The sequence below is a fragment of the Microcaecilia unicolor genome, chromosome 4, assembly GCF_901765095.1.
Source record: "Microcaecilia unicolor chromosome 4, aMicUni1.1, whole genome shotgun sequence".
NCBI lineage: Eukaryota > Metazoa > Chordata > Amphibia > Gymnophiona > Siphonopidae > Microcaecilia > Microcaecilia unicolor.
Genome location: NC_044034.1, coordinates 9,329,987 through 9,353,528, shown reverse-complemented (window position 1 = coordinate 9,353,528; position 23,542 = coordinate 9,329,987). Strand labels below are relative to the sequence as shown.

At 44.9% G+C, this 23,542-nt stretch overlaps 1 protein-coding gene across 2 annotated transcripts in view; it reads left to right on the top strand.

Moving 5' to 3' along the window:
* The first annotated feature begins 226 nt into the window (after nt 1–226).
* Nucleotides 227–23,542, top strand: part of LOC115468294 (E3 ubiquitin-protein ligase TRIM39-like) — a 41,382-nt gene continuing 18,066 nt past the window's right edge. Inside the window, exons 1-2 of one of the 2 annotated variants that reach the window (XM_030199922.1) lie at nt 227–875; nt 16,990–17,085. In XM_030199922.1, coding sequence (XP_030055782.1) covers nt 462–875; nt 16,990–17,085 — 510 coding nt within the window. In that variant the 5' untranslated portion in view covers nt 227–461. The remainder of the gene's footprint in view (nt 876–16,989; nt 17,086–23,542) is intronic. The other variant, XM_030199921.1, reaches the window with a different exon arrangement.

Genomic DNA, 23,542 nt, shown 5'->3' with positions numbered 1-23,542 from the left:
GCTTCATAGAACGTTGGTCTAGATAATGGGCTAGGAACCCCAGATCCTTGTTAAGTCCTTTCTGTTGGGTGTTAAAATATTCAATCATTCTGACTTCAAAGGTCTTACGTTCTTGTATGGTTTTAAAGTTATAATGTGAAATGGAAACTGAATTCCTGCCTCACTTTTGCAAAAGCTGCCCCCTTCCTGAGATCTTTGCTATGTTCCTGCCCCAGGATCCATCTTACACACAGGAAAGTTCATGGGAAGAGGTTGCTGTTCTCCCTGCAGCTCCCAGACCCCTGGGTCTCTGTAGCTGGGAAAAAAAGGGAGGAACTAGGAGACAGGAAGGAGGGCAGACAGCCCTGGTGTCTGCAAATTACACAAAGTCCCTGGCAAAGATCCTGTTCCACACAGACACTCCTTTATTTTGAAGATGTGAAACAGAAACTGAATTCTTACTCTCATTTCCTCTAAGAAGCATGGCAGCTGCAAATGCTGCTGAGAGTCTGCGAGATGAAGCTTCTTGTTCTATCTGTCTGGATTATTTCAAAGATCCAGTGATGACAGACTGTGGACACAACTTCTGTCGCTCCTGTATCACTCAGAGCTGGGAGGGGAGAGACGCAGACTTCCCCTGTCCCCAGTGCAGAAAAAGATCCAGGCAGAGGAACCTCAGATCTAACAGGCAGCTGGCAAATGTAACAGAAATAGCACAAAAGCTTAGTGAGACTTCAGTGAGACCCAAAGAGGAGAATTTGTGTGAGGAACATGAAGAGAAACTGAAGCTGTTTTGTGAAGAGGATCAGAAAATGATCTGCCTGATTTGTAGAGAGTCCAGAGATCACAAATCTCACACCGTGATCCCAATAAAGGAAGCTGTGGAGGAATACAAGGTGAGTGTCAGTAGCTTTAGTATAACAGTGTGTCCTGGGGTCACAATCTCATACTGTTGCAGGAATTACCACTATTGTTAGTAGAATCTGTGGTACTTCAGGAGTCAAACAGCACACACCAGAATGAGAGAGAAATCTTCTTTATTTGCCAGCAAACAAAGTAGGACATCAGCTCTAGCTCTCTTCTTCAGCTCTCTGGATCTTATGGCTTCTGTCTCAGCTCCTTCTCTTCTCTTCTTAGCTCTCTCCTTCTTCCTTCTGACGTAAGCTGCTTCTGCTCCCAGTTATATACAGTTCTAAACCCCTCTAGCCCCCCTTACTTTCCAGATGGTAAAGAATAGATTGATTACCCTGTCTGAACCAATCATCTCTACACATATATTCAAAATATCAGTTACATAGGTTTCAGACATTTCCTAAACTGACCTATGACCTGGGGCCTCTCACACTAGACAATATGGCACCTATCTCTAGCATTTTATTATGATTAAATTCTCAGCTAACTTCATAACTTAGGTTCATTGAGGGGCTAAGGGGCCAGTCTTGCTTAATGGCATACATATCAGTTATTACTTTCAGGACCAGTCCTACACTTACCTATAATTCATCAAGACTTTCCCTGACCTCTTTCACCTAGCTAGGACTGTGGATAATTCAAACCAGATGCTGACCTTTTAAACTCTTACTTGAAAAGTCAGGCAAAGATATAACACTGGATTGAAAAGATATTCTACATAGAATTATTAATTACACAGAATAAAACATATTCTAAAATAAGCTGAAATCAGAATTCCTTATAAGACAAAAATCTAAATACTTATAATGGTATCTATAATATCTAGAATATCTATATCTAACCTATTTCCTTCTAATCCTTTTAAAACTACAGTATGTCTTGCTTTGCTGATCCTCTCAAGATTTAATGGCCTCCAGATGTGGTAAAATAATATCTATGAACTAGCCTTAACCATCCATCACTCACAAGGGGTCAAAGAAAGTTTCTCTCTCTGACCTTTCTAACCTTTAGCCTAGCAAAAGCTAGATTTCTAAGTAATTAAAACCATATGGCATTCCTCCATCACTTGCAAAACTGAAAAGTTAAAATAGAATTAACAAATATAATTTCTCTGCCCACGCTGCCTCATTCCCCCCTTTGAGACTAAAATCAGCTTATGCAGAGATAAGTCTCACAACTCAAACTCTGGGGATTATAGTGATCCTAACTAGGAATAGGCTTGTGAATCACCATTACCCTACTCGTTAAAGTCCGACGGCATACTGCCGAAGCACATGAGGCTAGGAAACAAAACAACAATCCTGCTAAAACTAAAACTATTAGGGAAATGAACAAGGGACGTATCCATGAGGTCAATGACCACCAGCAGGAGGTAAGGTCTAATCCTCCTCGGTAATCCTCCACATTAAGGCTAGCCAACTGTAGGACTTTATCCATGGCATGCCTAACTACATGCATCCTATTTATGACAATAGTACAGCACTCTGAAGAATTTAGCACTGTGCAGAGGCCACCCTGGGCTGCAAAGAGGTAGTCAAGGCCCATACGGTTATACCGAGAAACTACACTCAATTCATTAATTTGATCCTGCAATGCATTGACTACCACGTTCAGCTCATGAACTACACCATGGAGTAGGGACTGAAGTCTCCAGGTAGCCATGCCTAGTTCAGTAATACCCGCTACCGGGCCCCCAATTGGAATCCAGGCCGTGGCAGAAAGGGCCACAAGTCTCTTTTTAGTCAGAGGATAAGTAGAGTTGATATACTGGAGGGCTAATTCAATCGCCTCATCCTCTGTGGCAACGGAAGAGGGTAAGGACAAGGCCTCTCGCTTAGAGCGGTGCGGGGATGGTGGCCTGAGAAGAGGAATAACTTTAGGAAAATAATTCAAGGTTACCAATACACAAAAATCATACGTGGGGGGAAGAATCATGTGGAGGACATTATCACAGAGCCAGTAATGACCAAGGAGAGGGTGAGGAAAGTTCCCAATAAATGTTGGCTCAGGCTGGACAAGGTACTTAGGATGCCCATAATGCGAGCCCCTATCCCAGGGAGAACGAAGACGAAATGGAGACTTTGCACACCATAAGTGCCAATCCCCAATTGTGACAGGCTGCTCATTTGTTATAAACTCTTCATACCCCGGGGACTTATGAAAGTAGAAAATAAGCCGGGACACTATAGTCCTCTCAGTGGTACGCTTAGGAGCCAGATAATCACCTGGGTCATAATCTGCAGGTACGGTAGTAGGGCACATAGGAGTACCTGGAGAGACTACCCACATAGATTCCCCCTTCTCTGGGAAAACATTGGTATAGTTACAGGGAATGGGAAGAACAGTTGAGATGTTTCTTGTTAAACAAAACACTCCCGAAGCTGGATAGGGAGACGTAAAGACTGGCCTTAGAGAAGATTCAGAGGGGGAGGTAGCATTATAAAAGGACCACCAAGTATAATCCTGGCTCCAAGGGCCTGAACTCGAAAAGTAGGGAGGTATAAGAGCTGTAAGCGGCACAGGGACAGGAACAGCTGGGACATCTGTGGTATAAGGAGAAAATCGGGAACATACAATACAAGGGGAAGTAATCTTTGCCTGGCTAATTAGTTCCTGGACAGAGTGTAGCCAAAGGTTGGAGCGAGTTGGGGTATTAGGAACAAGGAGGCAAGGAGTAGAAAACAACAAAAGCACCCAAACTACTAACATTTTCTTTCTTCCTAATCTAAAACAAATACAGCAAACTAATTAAGCAATAATATTCCAACAGTCTGTGCTAGTCACAGATTACTCTAATATAATGTTCTCAGTCTTTGAGTTCTTATACCAGTTGGGATAGAACCTCAACTGACAAGGATCAAGCTCTCAAATTCCAGGAAAGCCAGAATCAGGCAAGAAAGAGTCTCAGTGTGAAGCCGAAGTTCAGCAGCTCCTGCGGTATGCAGTTGACCCTTCTTTTCAGCTAGTAGATTCTTTGGTTCGGGTCAAGCGCAACTTCAATGGCTCCGCTGGATCACTTTCTGCTCTCCACTGTTTAGGCTCTGTCTGATCCGTGCTGGGCTCAGTCTGGTCAGCAGACTTGATTCGAGACCAATGGACCCATGGAGTTATCCCTGCGACTTTCACAGCTGTAGGGGTAGAAAGCAAAACAGTAAAAGGTCCTTTCCATCGGGGCCCCAAAGGCTGGAGCCTCCAGTCTTTCACCCAAACTCTATCCCCTGGCAGGAAGGAATGTACCTGGGCCTGGAAGGGGACAGGGTTTATTTCTCTCACATAAGACTGAAGCTCAGAAATTATCCTGCCCAAGAGGGCTACCTGCTCCTGCACCTGGGCAGACCCTAAAGTCCCTATGTCTCCCTTAATTCCCTGCAAAATGGCTGGGGGCTTCCCATACACAATTTCAAAGGGAGAGAGGGCTGTTCCTTTAGTTGGGGTGCATCGGAGGTGGAAGAGGGCTAGTGGCAGTGCCTGTGGCCATTTCAGTTGGGTTTCCTGACAAATCTTTGCTAGGCTATTTTCAAGGTTCTGTTTGCCCGCTCAACCTGCCCTGAACTCTGGGGACGGTAGGCACAATGCAATTTCCAGGTAATGCGCAATGCGCGGGACAGGGCCTGAAGTGTGGCTTCAACAAAGGCGGGACCATTATCTGAGCCTATGGCAAGGGGCAGTCCATACCTGGGGATAACATCCCTAAGGAGGGCTCGAGCTACTTCTGTGGCTTTCTCAGTGACTCTAGGATATGCTTCCACCCACCCAGAAAAAGTGCAGACCATAACCAAGAGGTATCGGAGCCTACCGCTCCTGGGCATTTCTGTGAAGTCTACGACTAGGGACTCAAAGGGTGTTAGTCCTCTGGACTGAACTCCTGGTGGAATACGGGGTCCCTGACGAGCATTATTCTGGGCACAGAGAGTACATCGGGCAGAGGCAGTGGCAACCAGACTATCCAATCCTTCCAAGACCACTACTCGACTGAGTAGGCGGGCTAGTGCTGTTTTCCCTAAGTGTGACAGGTCATGAGCTTGAGACACTACCGGCCAAGCTAGGTGGCGTGGCACCAGAACTCTGGTATCAGGGAGATGTAACCAGCCATCAGGTCTCCTTACTGCACCTTCTTCTTGAGCCCATTTCTCTTCCGTTTGGGTGTACATAGGTGTCCATTCTTGCAGTCGAATTTGGAACAGGGGGGTCACAGTACTTGCTGGGGGTCCTCGAGCAGCTTCCTTGGCCACCCGATCAGCATGGCGGTTCCCTCGGGCCACTGGAGTATCTATCCTTTGGTGTCCCCGGCAGTGAATGACAGCTACCTTTTTAGGGGCCCAAACAGCCTCTAGCAACTGCAGTATTTCGGGTCCATACTTAACAGGTTGGCCTGCAGCATTTATGAGTCCCTTTTCCTTATACAAAGCTCCATGAGCGTGTAGAGTTGTGAAGGCCTACTTGGAATCAGTATAAATGTTGGTCTCCAGTCCTGCTGCTAGCTCCAGAGCTCGTATGAGGGCCACAAGTTCTGCTTTCTGGGCTGAAGTTCCTTGGGGCAGGGCCCTTGCTTCTATCACCTTGTCCTCTGTCACCACAGCATAGCCTGCCAATAGCTTAGAGTTCTCCACGTAACTGCTTCCATCTGTGAAATAAATTACATCTGGGTCCCTCCAAGGAACATCTTTGAGATCTGGTCGACTGGAGTACACTTCATCCATGGTTTGGATACAGTCATGATCCGATGGTCCCTCAGATGCTGGCAAAAGAGTGGCGGGATTGAATGTAGCCACTGTTTCCAGGTGTATCCGTGGATTCTCACATAAGCTGGCTTGGTACTTAACCATGCGGCTATTTGTAAACCATAAGTACATAAGTACATAAGTACATAAGTAGTGCCATACTGGGAAAGACCAAAGGTCCATCTAGCCCAGCATCCTGTCACCGACAGTGGCCAATCCAGGTCAAGGGCACCTGGCACGCTCCCCAAACGTAAAAACATTCCAGACAAGTTATACCTAAAAATGAGGAATTTTTCCAGTCCATTTAATAGCGGTCTATGGACTTGTCCTTTAGGAATCTATCTAACCCCTTTTTAAACTCCGTCAAGCTAACCGCCCGTACCACGTTCTCCGGCAATGAATTCCAGAGTCTAATTACACGTTGGGTGAAGAAAAATTTTCTCCGATTCGTTTTAAATTTACCACACTGTAGCTTCAACTCATGCCCTCTAGTCCTAGTATTTTTGGATAGCGTGAACAGTCGCTTCACATCCACCCGATCCATTCCACTCATTATTTTATACACTTCTATCATATCTCCCCTCAGCCGTCTCTTCTCCAAGCTGAAAAGCCCTAGCCTTCTCAGCCTCTCTTCATAGGAAAGTCGTCCCATCCCCACTATCATTTTCGTCGCCCTTCGCTGTACCTTTTCCAATTCTACTATATCTTTTTTGAGATACGGAGACCAGTACTGAACACAATACTCCAGGTGCGGTCGCACCATGGAGCGATACAACGGCATTATAACATCCGCACACCTGGACTCCATACCCTTCTTAATAACACCCAACATTCTATTCGCTTTCCTAGCCGCAGCAGCACACTGAGCAGAAGGTTTCAGCGTATCATCGACGACGACACCCAGATCCCTTTCTTGATCCGTAACTCCTAACGCGGAACCTTGCAAGACGTAGCTATAATTCGGGTTCCTCTTACCCACATGCATCACTTTGCACTTGTCAACATTGAACTTCATCTGCCACTTGCACGCCCATTCTCCCAGTCTCGCAAGGTCCTCCTGTAATCGTTCACATTCCTCCTGCGACTTGACGACCCTGAATAATTTTGTGTCATCGGCGAATTTAATTACCTCACTAGTTATTCCCATCTCTAGGTCATTTATAAATACATTAAAAAGCAACGGACCCAGCACAGACCCCTGCGGGACCCCACTAACTACCCTCCTCCACTGAGAATACTGGCCACGCAATCCTACTCTCTGCTTCCTATCTTTCAACCAGTTCTTAATCCATAATAATACCCTACCTCCGATTCCATGACTCTGCAATTTCTTCAGGAGTCTTTCGTGCGGCACTTTGTCAAACGCCTTCTGAAAATCCAGATATACAATATCAACCGGCTCCCCATTGTCCACATGTTTGCTTACCCCCTCAAAAAAATGCATTAGATTGGTGAGGCAAGACTTCCCTTCACTAAATCCGTGCTGACTTTGTCTCATCAGTCCATGTTTTTGTATATGCTCTGCAATTTTATTCTTAATAATAGCCTCCACCATCTTGCCCGGCACCGACGTCAGACTCACCGGTCTATAATTTCCTGGATCTCCTCTGGAACCTTTCTTAAAAATCGGAGTAACATTGGCTACCCTCCAGTCTTCCGGTATTACACTCGATTTTAGGGACAGATTGCATATTTCTAACAGTAGCTCCGCAAGTTCATTTTTTAGTTCTATTAATACTCTGGGATGAATACCATCAGGTCCCGGTGATTTACTACTCTTCAGCTTGCTGAACTGACCCATTACATCCTCCAAGGTTACAGAGAATTTGTTTAGTTTCTCCGACTCCCCCGCTTCAAATATTCTTTCCGGCACCGGTGTCCCCCCCAAATCCTCCTCGGTGAAGACCGAAGCAAAGAATTCATTTAATTTCTCCGCTACGGCTTTGTCCTCCTTGATCGCCCCTTTAACACCATTTTCGTCCAGCGGCCCAACCGACTCTTTGGCCGGTTTCCTGCTTTTAATGTATCTAAAAAAGTTTTTACTATGTATTTTTGCTTCCAACGCTAATTTCTTCTCAAAGTCCTTTTTTGCCCTCCTTATCTCCGCTTTGCATTTGGCTTGGCATTCCTTATGATCTATCCTGTTACTTTCAGTTGGTTCTCTTCTCCACTTTCTGAAGGATTGTTTTTTGGCTCTAATGATTTCCTTTATCTTACTGTTTAGCCACGCCGGCTGACGTTTAGTCTTTTTTCCCTTTTTTCTAATACGTGGAATATATTTGTCCTGAACCTCCAGGATGGTGTTTTTAAACAGCATCCACGCCTGATGCAAGTTTTTTACTCTGCGAGCTGCTCCTTTCAGTCTTTTTTTCACCATTTTTCTCATTTTGTCGTAATCACCCTTTCTATAGTTAAACGCTAGCGTACTTGATTTCCTAGTTTCACTTCCTTCAATGCCAATATCAAAACCGATCATATTATGATCACTGTTATCAAGCGGCCCTCGTATCGTTACCCCCTGCACTAGATCATGAGCACCACTAAGGACTAAGTCTAGTATTTTTCCTTCTCTTGTCGGCTCCTGAACTAGCTGTTCCATGAAGCTGTCCTTGATTTCATCAAGAAATCTTATGTCCCTTGCGTGTACAGATGTTACATTACCCCAGTCTATATGCGGGTAATTGAAATCCCCCATTATTATTGTGTTGCCCAGTTTGTTTGCGTCCCTGATTTCCTTTAACATTTCCGCATCCGTCTGTTCGTCCTGGCCAGGCGGACGGTAGTACACTCCTATCACTATCCTTTTCCCCTTTGCACATGGAATTTCAATCCACAGTGATTCCAAGGAGTGTTTTGCTTCCTGCAGAATTTTCAATCTATTTGATTCAAGGCTCTCGTTAATATACAATGCTACCCCTCCACCAATCCGATTCACCCTATCACTACGATATAATTTGTACCCCGGTATGACAGTGTCCCACTGGTTATCCTCCTTCCACCAGGTCTCAGAGATGCCTATTATATCTAATTTTTCATTTAGTGCAATATATTCTAACTCCCCCATCTTATTTCTTAGGCTCCTGGCATTCGCATATAGACATTTCAAACTATGTTTGTTGTTCCTAAGTACATCATGCTTAGTACTTGACAGTATTAATTGGCAATCTTTTGTCTGATTTTTATTGTTATTTAAAGATACCCCATCTACTACAATCTCTTTTGCAACCTCACTATCAGGATACTCTATCTTCCCTGTTATGGTGATATCTTTGAAAGATACCTTATCCCGAACCATGCTCTTTTGAGCGACTGTCGGCCTTCCCCCCATTTCTAGTTTAAAAGCTGCTCTATCTCCTTCTTAAACGCCGATGCCAGCAGCCTGGTCCCACTCTGGTTAAGATGGAGCCCATCCTTTCGGAATAGGCTCCCCCTTCCCCAGAATGTTGCCCAGTTCCTAACAAATCTAAAGCCCTCCTCCCTGCACCATCGTCTCATCCACGCATTGAGACTCTGGAGCTCTGCCTGTCTCTTGGGCCCTGCGCGTGGCACAGGTAGCATTTCAGAAAATGCTACCCTGGAGGATCTGGATTTCAGCTTTCTACCTAAGAGCCTAAATTTTGCTTCCAGAACCTCTCTCCCACATTTTCCTATGTCATTGGTACCCACATGTACCAAGACAGCGGACTCCTCCCCAGCACTATCTAGAATCCTATCTAGGTGACACGTGAGGTCCGCCACCTTCGCACCAGGCAGGCAAGTCACCAGGCGATCCTCACGTCCACCAGCCACCCAGCTATCTATATGCCTAATGATCGAATCACCAAGTACAACAGCTGTCCTAACCTTTCCCTCCCGGGCAACATTTGGAGATACATCCTCGGTGCGAAAGGATAATACATCCCCTGGTGGGCAGGTCCTGGCTACAGGAGTACTTCCTACTTCACCAGGGTGATGCTCTCCTTCTAGGAGACCTCCCTCCTCCAAGGTAGCACAGGGGCTACCTGACTGGAGGTGGGACTTCTCTACAACATCCCTGTAGGTCTCCTCTATGTACCTCTCTGTCTCCCTCAGCTCCATCAAGTCTGCTACTCTAGCCTCAAGGGAACGGACACGTTCTCTGAGAGCTAGGAGCTCTTTGCATCGGGCACACACATATGACACCTCACCAATTGGGAGATAATCATACATGTGACACTCAATGCAAAAGACTGGATAGCACCCCTCTCGCTGCTGGACTGCTGACTCCATCTTAGTGTTTTTTGAGTTTTTCCGTAATTTAAAACTTGCTAAAGTATTAGGGATATCAGCCTATCACTAACTTACAGTTCCTCCTTTAAACCCCAATCTTCAAGTTCCGAAAGCACAAGCAAAATTTGTTCACTTACCAGAGAAATATCCTCTTCTCCCAGAACTTATTAGAAGGAAAGCTTTCGGCGCGCGGCACCTTGAGCAGAGGCCCCGAGTGGATCGGAACGGACCTGGGAGTCACTCTGGCAAAGGCTCCGAGGATATGCAGATGAGCTGCAAGTCCTCCACGGCACCTGAGAAGGCAACCGGTGGGAGAGCTGGGCACCTCTCAACCAAGAAAAGGCTTACCAGGGGTTAGGCCGAAGCCAGCATTCCTCCCCCTGAGGGTCACCTGATCCTGGCTAAGAAGTACCTGGTAGCTCTGGGTAGGTGGAGCGAAAGCCCTGGGTAACTGTGGCGAAGGCCCTGGGAAGGTCGGGGTGGATTTGGGAGTCACCCCGGATGCAGCTGTGAGGATATGCAGAACGCTGCAAGTCCTCCACAGCACCTGGTAGGAGCACTGTGCACCTTGAGCAGAGGCCCCGAGTGGATCGGAACGGACCTGGGAGTCACTCTGGCGAAGGCTCCGAGGATATGCAGATGAGCTGCAAGTCCTCCACGGCACCTGAGAAGGCAACCGGTGGGAGAGCTGGGCACCTCTCAACCAAGAAAAGGCTTACCAGGGGTTAGGCCGAAGCCAGCATTCCTCCCCCTGAGGGTCACCTGATCCTGGCTAAGAAGTACCTGGTAGCATGAGGGTGAGAACTGCGTGGGGGACTTTAACAACCAGTTCTTGCCCCAAGGTCAACTTATCAGCTTCCTGGACCAGTAAGGCTGTTGCTGCAATGGCCCTCAGGCAGGCTGGCCATCCTTTAGCCACTCCATCCAGCTGTTTAGACAGGTATGCAACAGGCCTCTGCCAGGATCCCATCATCTGGGTCAGCACACCCAGAGCAACCCCTTGTCGCTCGTGGACATACAGTGAGAAAGGTTTCTCCACATCAGGAAGGCCTAACACAGGGGCTTGGAGTAGGGCTTTCTTTATGGCGATGAAGGATTGTTGAGCAATAGGTCCCCATTCAAATGGTTCCTTTTCACCCCCCTTTGTGGCCTGCTAAAGGGGTTTCGCCATCAGTGCAAAATTTGGAATCCAAATTCTGCAGAATCCGGCTGCTCCCAAAAATTCCCTAACTTCCCTTCTGGACTTGGGTTGGGGAATTGCAGCAACCGCTTGCTTCCTACTAACATCCAGTCTCCGACTTCCCTGGGAAATGCAGAAGCCCAGATACTTCACTTCTGACTGACAGAGTTGGGCCTTCGAGCGTGAGACCTTATAGCCTGCATCCAAGAGTAACTCCAGCAATTCTCTGGTAGCCTCAAAACACTCTTCCTGGGTCACTGCTGCAATCAGGAGGTCATCTACATACTGGAGTAAAACTCGCTTGGAAGGCTCAGATTTAAAAGTCTTAAGGTCTTGTCCTAGGGCAGTCCCAAAAATGGTGGGGGAATTCTTGAACCCCTGTGGCAGGCGGGTCCATGTATACTGAAGCTTCCGTCCTGTTACTGGGTTTTCCCATTGAAAGGCGAAAAGCAGTTGACTGGCGGGGGCCACCCGAATACAAAAGAAGGCATCTTTTAGGTCCAGTGTTGTGAAATGGGTAGCTCCAGAAGGTATCAATTCCAACAGGACATATGGATTAGGCACTACAGGGTGTAATGAAATAGTGGATTTGTTGACCACTCGTAAGTCTTGGACTGGCCGGTAGTCCTTAGTCCCTGGCTTCTGAACTGGCAACAGTGGCGTATTCCATGGAGACTGGCATGGTCGAATAATTCCATGGGATAACAGACGATTCAAATGTGCTTGAATCCCTTCCAGAGCCTTTCGGAGAATTGGGTATTGGCGAAGATGGATTGGCCGGGCACTTGGAAGTAAATCTACATGGACAGGAGGAATATTTCGGGCCAACCCTGGGGGATTATCTTCTGCCCATACCCCGTTGACCTGGAAGCTGTCGGCCAGGGATAGGTCAACTTGGCCATGCGACTGATGCAGCCGCCATTCTTCTTCAAGGGGGCAGCAGAAACTCAATATGCCCTTAGGGCTGGATATCGGGGGCCGAAAGGAGACTGAAGTCTGGCCATCAGAGTCAAAGGAAATTTGGGCCCTAAGCTTGGACAGCAGGTCCCGGCCTAACAAAGGAATTGGACAGTCTGGCATATACAGGAATTCATGAGTGACTGTGTGTGAGCCTAATTGGCATCTACGGGTCGTCAGGAAGGGCCTCCGGTTCTGCACCCCCGTGGCTCCCACCACTCGGACAGTTTTTCCAGACACAGGCGCTAATCGCTCCGTCACAACAGAATGTTCAGCTCCTGTATCAATCATGAATGGAATTGAGCGGCTCCCTATGGTTAGCTTGACCATGGGTTCCTGGGAGCCCAGTTTGTAGGAACCCGGTCTGTCCTATTCATCCCATTCTGCCATCTCGGCTATCCCAATGATGTCAGATTCAGAAGGCTCATTCCTTCCCTCTCGAACTCGGCCTCGGCTTCCTCGATCTCCTGGTCCCCTTCTCAGTCCCTGGCGCCTCTGGGGGCATTCATCTTTCCAGTGCCCTCTTTCCTTGCAGTAGGCGCACTGATCCCTCTCCAAACGTGGTCTGGGATTCTCCCCTCGTGGCCGGGATTGATTGAAGGAATCTCGGGGCCTGGCTGGTGGTCCAGGGTCCCACTTTGGCTTCCCATTAGCTAGAGGTCGACTTCGGTTAAGGGTGGAATTAGTAATGGCTGCCGCCAAAAGGTCGGCCTTCTTCTGCATCTTCCAGTCAGCCTCTCGGCGCACCTCCTGATTCCTATTAACGAAAACCTTTGTTGCGATCTCAATTAGCTGGGTGGTATTCATCCCTGCGAATCCCTCCTGACGCTGCAGCTTCTTCCGGATATCTGGCATACTCTGGGCCACCAATGCACTATTCACCATTCTCTGGTTTTCTAGAGCCTCAGGGTCAAATGGGGTGTATGTTCTGTAGGCTTCAATTAGTCGCTCTAAAAAGGCCCCAGGGGATTCAGTTGCCCCTTGGAGAATTTCAGAGACCTTTGCCAGATTAATGGGCCTCTTTATGCCTTTCCTCATACCTTCCAGCAAGTCCCGGCAATAGCCAGACAACAGTTCATAGTGCTGCCCATTATTTGGATCCCAAGCTGGAGCTGCGCGAGGGAACCGAGTTCTAACTCATTCCTCTGGGTCCTGTGTCCCCTCAGGGACACGCGCTCGCGTGATGGCCTCAGCATTTTGTAAAATCTTCCGCCTCTCCTCAGTTGTGAAGAGAGTCAGGAGAAGTTGTTGACAATCAGTCCAGGTTGGGTTATGGGTGGCCATAATGCTAGCCACTAGGTCCACCACTGCCTGAGGCTTTTCAGTATAAGAGGGGTAATGCGTCTTCCAATTCAGGAGATCGGTGGTTGTGAAGGGTACATACTGATAGGCCTGTGCCTGTATAACCTGACCCTCATTATTAGGATCCGGTCGAGTGGTGGTTACCTGACGCAGGGGCAGAACTCTCGAGGAGGTGGGAATGGAACCTGAGGTAGAGCTAGGAGCTACCCCCCTATCATGCTCAAAAGTGATTGCAGCGGGTCTAACCCATTCAGGGGAGGCGTGTTGAACCCCTAAGGGATGGGGAGGGGTACTCATAGACTGAGAGGTGGTCACAGGTGATTCAGTCCATTGAAAGGTATGCTGGGCCCCTGATGAATGGGGAGGGGTACTAAAGGGAGAGGCTGGGCTATCGGGAGTTGAGGAGTCAGGGAGTGGAGCCCAAAGCGGGTCTTTGGAGGTTAACAGGGAAGGATGTGGCACAGAAGGGTAGAGGCTGGGTGAAAAGTCCAACCTAGGATGTGGTGGGGTTCGCACAGAAGGGGACGAACTATCCGGAGAAGCCTGTGCTGGAGAAGCTTGGGCTGGACGCCGTGGATCTCTAGGGGTGGCACGGAACCCCAACAATGGGCCATAAGGTGGTGGCTCGAGTTCTGAGGGGTCATCAGAGAGTATGGGTTTCTCGGACAGAGTAGGGGCGGAAGCCACCGATTGGGTGGTAGGCTTCCTGGGGCTCTTTCCCTCCTCCAGTTTAGATTTTCTAATAATCTTTCTTTGAACGCGGCCCAACATGAACTTTACTGGGGATCCCATATAAGTTTTCAACCAAGAGGGAGGGTCAGTCACAAGGCTGTCCCAGGAATCTATATAGGGGAGTTGTTCAGAATATTCTGGTTCTCCTACAATTATACTGTAGACCTTCCGGATTACTTCAATATCTAAGCTGCCACTAGGGGGCCACCCCACTCCCATAGATGGCCACTCAACTTCACACAAAGTTCTTAGAGTACTTAAGCTTAAAGTCTGTCCATAATCATTAATTAAAAATCCTTTCTTAAAGTTCTTAAGCATACAATCTAGGGGAGTAGCAATTTGTCTAGATGATGTCCCTCCCATAATGCTTACAGTTACAACACACAAAAAGGGAGGGAATTTTTGGAAATGTGGTAAGGGGTCCACACTCCCGAGACACAAGGTAAACAGACAACAATTGCTTCCTTCCGTCGCTGGCCAGTTGAACTCGCGTTAACTGGAACCGCAGCTATAAGAAGTCCACACTCATTTAACATTCATTTATCACACACATTCTGTACAAAAAATCCCACCCAACAATTTCAGATTTCTCAGATACAGATAAGCTCTGGCGGTTTCCCTACTAATCTCCACTAGACTAGAGGTACTAAGGCCTTCGCTGAGAGTTGATCAGACTCCCCTTCCCTCAATTTTTGAGGGGCTGGTTTACAGTTTCCTAGCTAGGATTACAATACAGAATACAGAATACAGAATACAGAATACAAAATACATACCCGGCTAATGTTCCTCAGTCAGTTGGGTGCCAGAAATTGATGCAGGGTTGAGGATCCCACCGCTGCCACCAAGAATTGTTGCAGGAATTACCACTATTGTTAGCAGAATCTGTGGTACTTCAGGAGTCAAACAGCACACACCAGAATGAGAGAGAAATCTTCTTTATTTGCCAGCAAACAAAGTAGGACATCAGCTCTAGCTCTCTTCTTCAGCTCTCTGGATCTTATGGCTTCTGTCTCAGCTCCTTCTCTTCTCTTCTTAGCTCTCTCCTTCTTCCTTCTGACGTAAGCTGCTTCTGCTCCCAGTTATATACAGTTCTAAACCCCTCTAGCCCCCCTTACTTTCCAGATGGTAAAGAATAGATTGATTACCCTGTCTGAACCAATCATCTCTACACATATATTCAAAATATCAGTTACATAGGTTTCAGACATTTCCTAAACTGACCTATGACCTGGGGCCTCTCACACTAGACAATATGGCACCTATCTCTAGCATTTTATTATGATTAAATTCTCAGCTAACTTCATAACTTAGGTTCATTGAGGGGCTAAGGGGCCAGTCTTGCTTAATGGCATACATATCAGTTATTACTTTCAGGACCAGTCCTACACTTACCTATAATTCATCAAGACTTTCCCTGACCTCTTTCACCTAGCTAGGACTGTGGATAATTCAAACCAGATGCTGACCTTTTAAACTCTTACTTGAAAAGTCAGGCAAAGATATAACACTGGATTGAAAAGATATTCTACATAGAATTATTAATTACACAGAATAAAACATATTCTAAAATAAGCTGAAATCAGAATTCCTTATAAGACAAAAATCTAAATACTTATAATGGTATCTATAATATCTAGAATATCTATATCTAACCTATTTCCTTCTAATCCTTTTAAAACTACAGTATGTCTTGCTTTGCTGATCCCCTCAAGATTTAATGGCCTCCAGATGTGGTAAAATAATATCTATGAACTAGCCTTAACCATCCATCACTCACAAGGGGTCAAAGAAAGTTTCTCTATCTGACCTTTCTAACCTTTAGCCTAGCAAAAGCTAGATTTCTAAGTAATTAAAACCATATGGCATTCCTCCATCACTTGCAAAACTGAAAAGTTAAAATAGAATTAACAAATATAATTTCTCTGCCCACGCTGCCTCAATACCATGAACTCTATAGAGGAAGCAGAGAGATGAAGGTGTGTGTATTTAATGATATTACTGAAAATTTACCTTTTCATTCCCATAAAACTAAACGGAGTTGAATTAGCAGCATTTTGAAGCATATGAGTAGTAAGATCAATCATCAAAACTTGAACCCTTGCTGCTGTCTATTGAGGCATCTTCCATATACATTCAGGGGTCAATATTCAGCCTGTGAGTTGTGGCTCCCAGAAGGAATACAGGTATTGCCAATACTCCATGCTGTGCCCAAGAACCTAAACAGATGAAAATAATAATAATGAATAATCTTATTGAATTACCCCCTCGTAATGCTGTTTCATCTTGTCTTACATTTCCGTATCTGTAAGAATGTGATATATAAAACAATTCACTCTGCTAATTTCTCCTATCAAGGCACCAAAATTCTCTTCCTAAATCAATCAAGTTTACAGCTGATTACCTAACTTTTACAAGTCTTCTAAAAACACATTTCTTCAGTTTGACCTTTCTGAATACAAAGAATTTTACCCACACCCTTTTCTTAATCTCGTTCTCATCTAGTCCTGCCTAATTATTCTCTCACTTATCCAGCCTTAATTATTTCTTTACCCTTGAGATAGTGTAAATCTCTGATTAGGACACCTTGTTCATGGTTTAGTTTACCTGGTTAGATATGGGGCACTGGAACTGAATATCACTGGTACCCACATATCTCTCAGTTCCACCCTGACTGCCCCCGAATCACCCCTCCCTCCACTGTCTGGACAGAACTTTTGCCAATATTCAGTGGCACTGTTCCGTTAAGTGCTGTTTAATATTGGCTCATGGCCAGTTCAGCATGAATTAACCAGGCAGGAGCCTATCCTGGTTATATCACTTTGAATATTGACCCATCAGAATTCTGTTATTTCAAAGAAACGATCTAAATTGGAAGGGACATCTCACATTTACAGTCAAGTCTGAAATTGTGGCTATAAAAATAATCACATGCTAATCAATGATGTTTAATGTTCACAGGAAAAACTTAAAATGCACCTGGAGCCTCTGAAAAAGGACCTGGAAGATCTTCTGAAGTTTAAATCTACTGAAGGGAAGAAATTTGAAGAGCTGAGGGTGGGTGTCTGTGTCTCCTTCTGAGCCAGTTTCTGTAGGGTTTTTGTTCCTTTCAGTACTTCAATCCCATAAATCACCTGAATAAGAGAATAATAGACTTCAGTCTGCTTCGTTACTTATAGTATGGAAACTATTGGTTCCTTATTGGCTGAGAACAGGCAGATTCTGAATCCGTATGTGGAACAAAGGAAAATTGTGACATTGTATTTCTTGCAGAGAGGTAGTGTGATGTGGGTTGCAAAATGGGAAAGGAAAACTGGGCTCAGGCTTGAGGCAGTCCAGCAGTGTTTGTCTCCACCACCCTCATTGTGAAAAAGTACTTCTTAACGTTACTCCTAAGTCAACTTTCTTGTAACCTCAATTCATGTCGTCTAGGTCTAGCACTTCTCCGTCTCTGGAAAAGATTTGTTTGCATATTAATACCTGTCAATTATTTAAATGTCTATATAATATCTCCTCTATCTCTCCTTTCCTCTAAGGTAAACTTATTCTGTTCATCAGAACTAGAGTACATGAACTGAGGTTACAGGATGTTCGACTTAGGAGTAACATCAGGAAGTACTTTTTCACAGTGAGGGTGGCGGAGACAGAAAAAAAATAGTAATAAACAAACTAAAAAGAGGTGAGTTAGGGTCTCAACGATATCAAATCAATTATACCCACTGAAAATGTAAATAGTCTTTCAACACTGAGTCATAATGAAGTATTTTTCAGAGTCTGTTTCAAGATACTTCCCTGATGGAGTCTATTAAAACACTGGCCACTCTCGGAAGTTCGTTTGATGCATCTGCACTGCTAAGATAAGTGTTGACACACAGACACACATGATATAGATAAAAATTCCCTTTTTAGTATATGGCAAGTATTCTGAGGCTTATTACTTCCTTTTTATCTTGGAGTTATTACATTTTGAGAGGGTATAATTGATTGGAGACAAAAATGGTGACCAGAATTCAAACATTTCAATGAGTGGGGGCAGCTGAGACCTGTCAGCTATTCTTGGAAAAACATTCAGATCTCTGTGAAGGCAGGAAAATGCCTGTTAGTCAGTAATTTACCAGCTGAGATAGCAGAGAAGAAATAAGTTAGGACAAGAAGGAATTATATAGTCAATACTGAGGATCTTAATTCCTGAACAATTTAATCATCTCACCATTTGAGACTAGAATTTAAAAAAAGATAGTGAGACTGAAGAGAGAGATTACAAAGGTTGAGTAATAACTTGAAAATATTAAGAATCATTTCTTCAGTGGGAAAGTTAGGGAATATTATATTTTTAAATAAAAGGAGTTAGATAACAGATTATTGAAGAAAAAAGATGCACAATAGAACATATAAATAATGGAAAGATGGGATTCTTGTATTTGTTATAGATAGGCTAGTAGGGGGGGGGAGAATAACAGAAGACGACCCTTTCATACTTACCTGAGGAGGAGGAGGAGGGGTATCTTTCAATACTGATTCATGCAAGAAGGATTTTCCTGGAAGACACTGAAAGATAAAAGAGATAAATGATTGAGAAAAATACACAGACACTAGAATGTGCACATAAAGAAAAATTGACTTAATTGAGAAACACCCTTACTGCCCCAGTTGTCACCAACCCCCTCCCATCCAAAAAAAAAACTTCTTTGCCAGCCTCTATGCCAACCTCAAATGTGATACCCAGCTCCCTGACAGCAGTATGCAAGTCCCTGGAGCAGTTTTTAATCGGTGCAGTGCACTTTACCCACATATAGGTGCTCCCCTTCACCCATAAGGGCTATGGTAATGGTATAGAGTTGTGGGGAGTGGGTTTTGGGGGGATTTGGGGGGCCCAGCACCCAAGGGAAGGGAGCTATGCACCTGGGAGCAATTTGGATATTTTTTAACAATTTGTAGAAGTGCCCCCTAGGGTGCCCGGTTGGTGTCCAGGCATGTCAGGGGGACCAGTGCACTACAAATGCTGGCTCCTCCCACGGCCAAATGCCATGGATTTAGCCGGGGTTGAGATGACCACTTTTCTCTTCCATTATCGCTGAAAAACAAAAGCGGCCATCTCAAACCCGGCTAAATCCAAGGCATTTGGCCTGTTCCAACCGTATTATCGAAACAAAAGATGGCCGGCCATCTTTTTCGATAATACGGTTCCTGCCAGCTGTTGCGGCACCGCCAAAATAGATTGCCGGCAATCTATTTCGCCGACGCCGTTCGATTATTCCCCTCAACGTTACTATGTAGTTGTGCAAACCTTTTAGCACAGCTAATGCTCGAGACACCCATAGGAATATAATAAAATTAGAGGGATTTGGCTGATAACATCTTTTAGTTTTCTGCTCTTACTCTATAAGGCTTAGTTTTGTCCTAAAATCATTAAATAAATGACATTAAGTGCACCCCATAGTGTTACAAGAAATGATTTATCTTGGGGGAAAGAGCTCTAGAGCACTCGCTACTGTTTATAATTTAAGAGCAGGCGCTGTATTTATAAGTTTTAGGATATTAATTTCTCCACCAATCACCAAAGGTGATAATTGCAATAAATTAAATAAATTAAGTATATATAAAAGATACCATATACTCAGAACACAAAGAGACCGTATTTTTAGCTTCAAAAAGGTTGATTTAATATACAATTGCACACGAGAGGTAGGTTTTAAGAGATCTTTACAGATAATCTGTGCTTAAGTAAGGTAAAGTAGAGCTTCAATGGACAAATGAAAGGACCAAAGGCAGCCGGCAGCGGCAGGAGGACGCGGACCTCGGCTGGCGGGGGTTGGGGTCCCCCGCCAGCGAAGGTAGGCGAGCAACGGAGGGGGAGGGTTGGCAATGGTAGCGGCTGGGGGGAGGGGGATCGGCAATGGTGGCGGCGGCGGCGGGGGGGGCGGCTATAATGTGCCCCCTCACTGGCCCTGGCCCCCCCTACCGCCGCAGTTCAGATACGCCCCTGCTTAAATGTCTTTGTCCTACTTCCAGAAATTCCCAAGGAAAAGGGGAAAGAAGGTACATCTTTTAAAAGCTGCGTTTTTATATTGATAAAATAATTCTGACAATTGGCTTATACCATAACAATAGTTGTACCTCTCTCTTGGTACCAGTTCATAGAATTGCCCCAAAGTGCTATCATCACATCATAGCTGAGGTAATCCGCTCGGTGAACTGTGACATTATAGTAAGGACTGATCTGGTGACACTCACTGACTGTTACATGTACATTTCTGCTCATTCAGGGATGGGTCTGTCCTGATGCCTTTTAACTGAGTTCCAGGATACAGATTTCAATCTTAAATAACTCCTTTGATGTGGAAGCTCATTTTCATCTAATATAATCATGTGTAACCTGCAACTTTTGATGGGATTTTGAGAGCTCCAGGATAGAGTTGCGGATTCTGGATCCTCTGGTATCACAAAGCTTAGCGAAGGTGGCGGACCTCAAATGTCACCTAGATAGGATTCTAGATAGTGCTGGGGAGGAGTCGGCTGTCTTGGTACATGTGAGTACCAATGACATAGGAAGATGTGGGAGAGAGGTTCTGGACGCCAAATTTAGGCTTTTAGGTAGAAATTTCAAATCCAGATCCAGATTTGTTAGGAACTGGGCAACATTCTGGGGAAGGGGGAAGCCTATTCCGAAAGGATGGGCTCCACTTTAACCAGGGTGGGACCAGGCTGCTGGCATTTAAAAAGGAGATAGAGCAGCTTTTAAACTAGAAATGGGGGGAAGGCCGACAGTTGCTCAAAAGCGCATGGTACGGGATAAGGTATCTTTCAAAGATATCACCAAAACAGGGAAAATAGAGTATCCTGATAGTGAGGTTGCAAAAGAGACCGTAGTAGATCAGGTGTCCTTAAATAAAAATCAGACAAAAGATTGCAAATTAATATTGTCAAGTACTGAGCATGATGTAAATAGGAACAACAAACGTACTTTGAAATGTCTATATGTGAATGCCAGAAGCCTAAGCAATAAGATGGGAGAGTTAGAATATATTGCACTAAATGAAAAATAAGATATAATAGACATCATTGAGACCTGGTGGAAGGAGGATAACCAGTGGGACATTGTCATACCGGGGTACAAATTATATCGTAGTGATAGGGTGGATCGAATTGGTGGATGGGTAGCATTGTATATTAAGGAGATCCTTGAATCAAATAGAATGAAAATTCTGCAGGAAACAAAACACATGATAGAATCCCTATTATTGAAATTCTACGTGTAAAGAGGAAAAGGATAGTGATAGGAGTGTACTACCTTCCGCCTGGTCAGGATGAACAGACGGAAGTACAAATGTTAAAGGAAATTAGGGACGCTAACAAACTGGCAACACAATAACAATGGGTGATTTCAATTACCCCGATATTGACTGGGTAAATGTAACATCGGGACACGCTAGGGAGCAGCTGGTACAGGAGCCAACGAAAGAAGGAAAAATTCTAGACCTAGTCCTTAGTAGAGTGCATGATCTGGTGCGGGAGGTAATGGTGCTGGGGCCGCTTGATAACAGTGATCATAATATGATCGGATTTGATATTAGCCTTGAAGTAAGTATACATAGGAAATCAAATACGTTAGTGTTTAACTTTAAAAAAGGAGACTATGATAAAATGAGAAGAAAGGTGAAAAAAAAAACTTAGAGGAGCGGCTGTGAGGGTCAAAAATTTACATCAGGTGTGGATAATGTTCAAAAACACCACCCTGAAAGCCCAGGCCAAATATATTCCGCGTATTAAAATAGGAGGACAAGGGTGAGCCGGTTGATATTGTGTATCTAGATTTTCAGAAGGCGTTTGATAAAGTCCCTCTTGAACGACTGCAGAGGAAATTAGAGGGACATGGGATCGGAGGTAATGTCCTACTGTGGACTGCAAACTGGTTGAAAGATAGGAAACAGAGTATTTATTTATTTATTTGTAGCATTTATACCCCGCTCTTTCCCGCTCGATAGCAGGTTCAGTGCGGCTTACAAAGTATGGTACATAGTATCACAGAGATAATACAAAGTATGGTACAAAGTATCATAGAGATAACACAGTTATATAGAAAATTATGAGATGTGGGGAAAGGATTGGAGTGTGGGTATTGTTTGTGGTGTGAGTTAGGTTCGAGACTTTGTAGGGTCATTTGGGTAGGCTTGTTTGAAGAGGTAAGTCATCAGTAGCTCTCGGAAGGGTAGGTGTTCGCTGGTATTTTGGATATGTCGAGGTATGGTGTTTCAGAGTTGGCTGCCTATAACAGAGAAATAGGATGCGTAGTAGGTTTTGTATTTGAGGCCTTTACAGTTGGGGAGATGAAGATTGAGATATGTTCGAGAAGATTTGGACCGATTCCTGGTTGGAAGATCGATCAAGTTGGACATGTAGCTTGGAAATTCGCCATTGAGAATCTTGTGGATCATAGTGTGGGCTTTGAAGTATATTCGTTCCTTGATAGGGAGCCAATGTAGCTTTTCTCGAAGTGGTGTTGCGCTTTCAAATCGTGATTTGCCAAAAATGAGTCTTGCTGCTGTGTTTTGGGCGGTTTGGAGTTTTTTCATGATTTGGGCTTTGCAACCGATGAAGAGTAGGATTAAAAGGTCAATATTCACAATGGAGAAGGGTAGTTAGTGGGGTCTCTTAGGGATCTGTGCTGGGACCTCTGCTTTTTAACATATTCATAAATGACCTAGAGATGGGGGTAACTAGTGAGGTAATCAAATTTGCCGATGACACAAAGTTATTCAAAGTCGTCAAATCACGGGAAGATTGTGAAAAACTACAAGAGGACCTTACGAGACTTGGAGATTGGGCGTTTAAATGGCAGATGACGTTTAATGTGAACAAGTGCAAAGTGATGCATGTGGGAAAGAGGAACCCAAACTATAACTACATCATGCAAGGTTTATTTATTTATTGCACTTGTATCCCACATTTTCCCACCTATTTGCAGCCTCAATGTGGCTTACAAAGATCTGTTATTGTTCAGCATTGGGAGTCACGTACCAAGAAAGGGATCTAGGTGTCATCATTGATGATACGTTGAAACCTTTTGCTCAATGTACTGCTGTGGCTAGAAAAGCAAATAGAATGTTGGGTATCATTAGGAAAGGGATTGAAAAGAAAAATAAGGATATTATTCTGCTGTTGTATCGCTCCATGGTGCGACCGCACCTCGAGTATTATGTTCAATTCTGGTTGCCGCACCTCAAAAAAGATATAGTGGAATTGGAAAAGGTGCAGAGAAGGGCATCAAAGATGATACAGGGGATGGGATGACTTCCCTATGAGGAAAGGCTGAAGAGGCTGGGGCTCTTCAGCTTGGAGAAAAGGCGGCTGAGGGGAGCTACGATAGAGGTCTATAAAATAATGAGTGGAATGGAACGGGTCGATGTGGCGCGTCTGTTTACGCTTTCCTAAAATACTAGGACAAGGGGGCATGCGATGAACCTGCACTGTGGTAAATTTAAAACGATTCGGAGGAAATTTTCTTCACTCAACG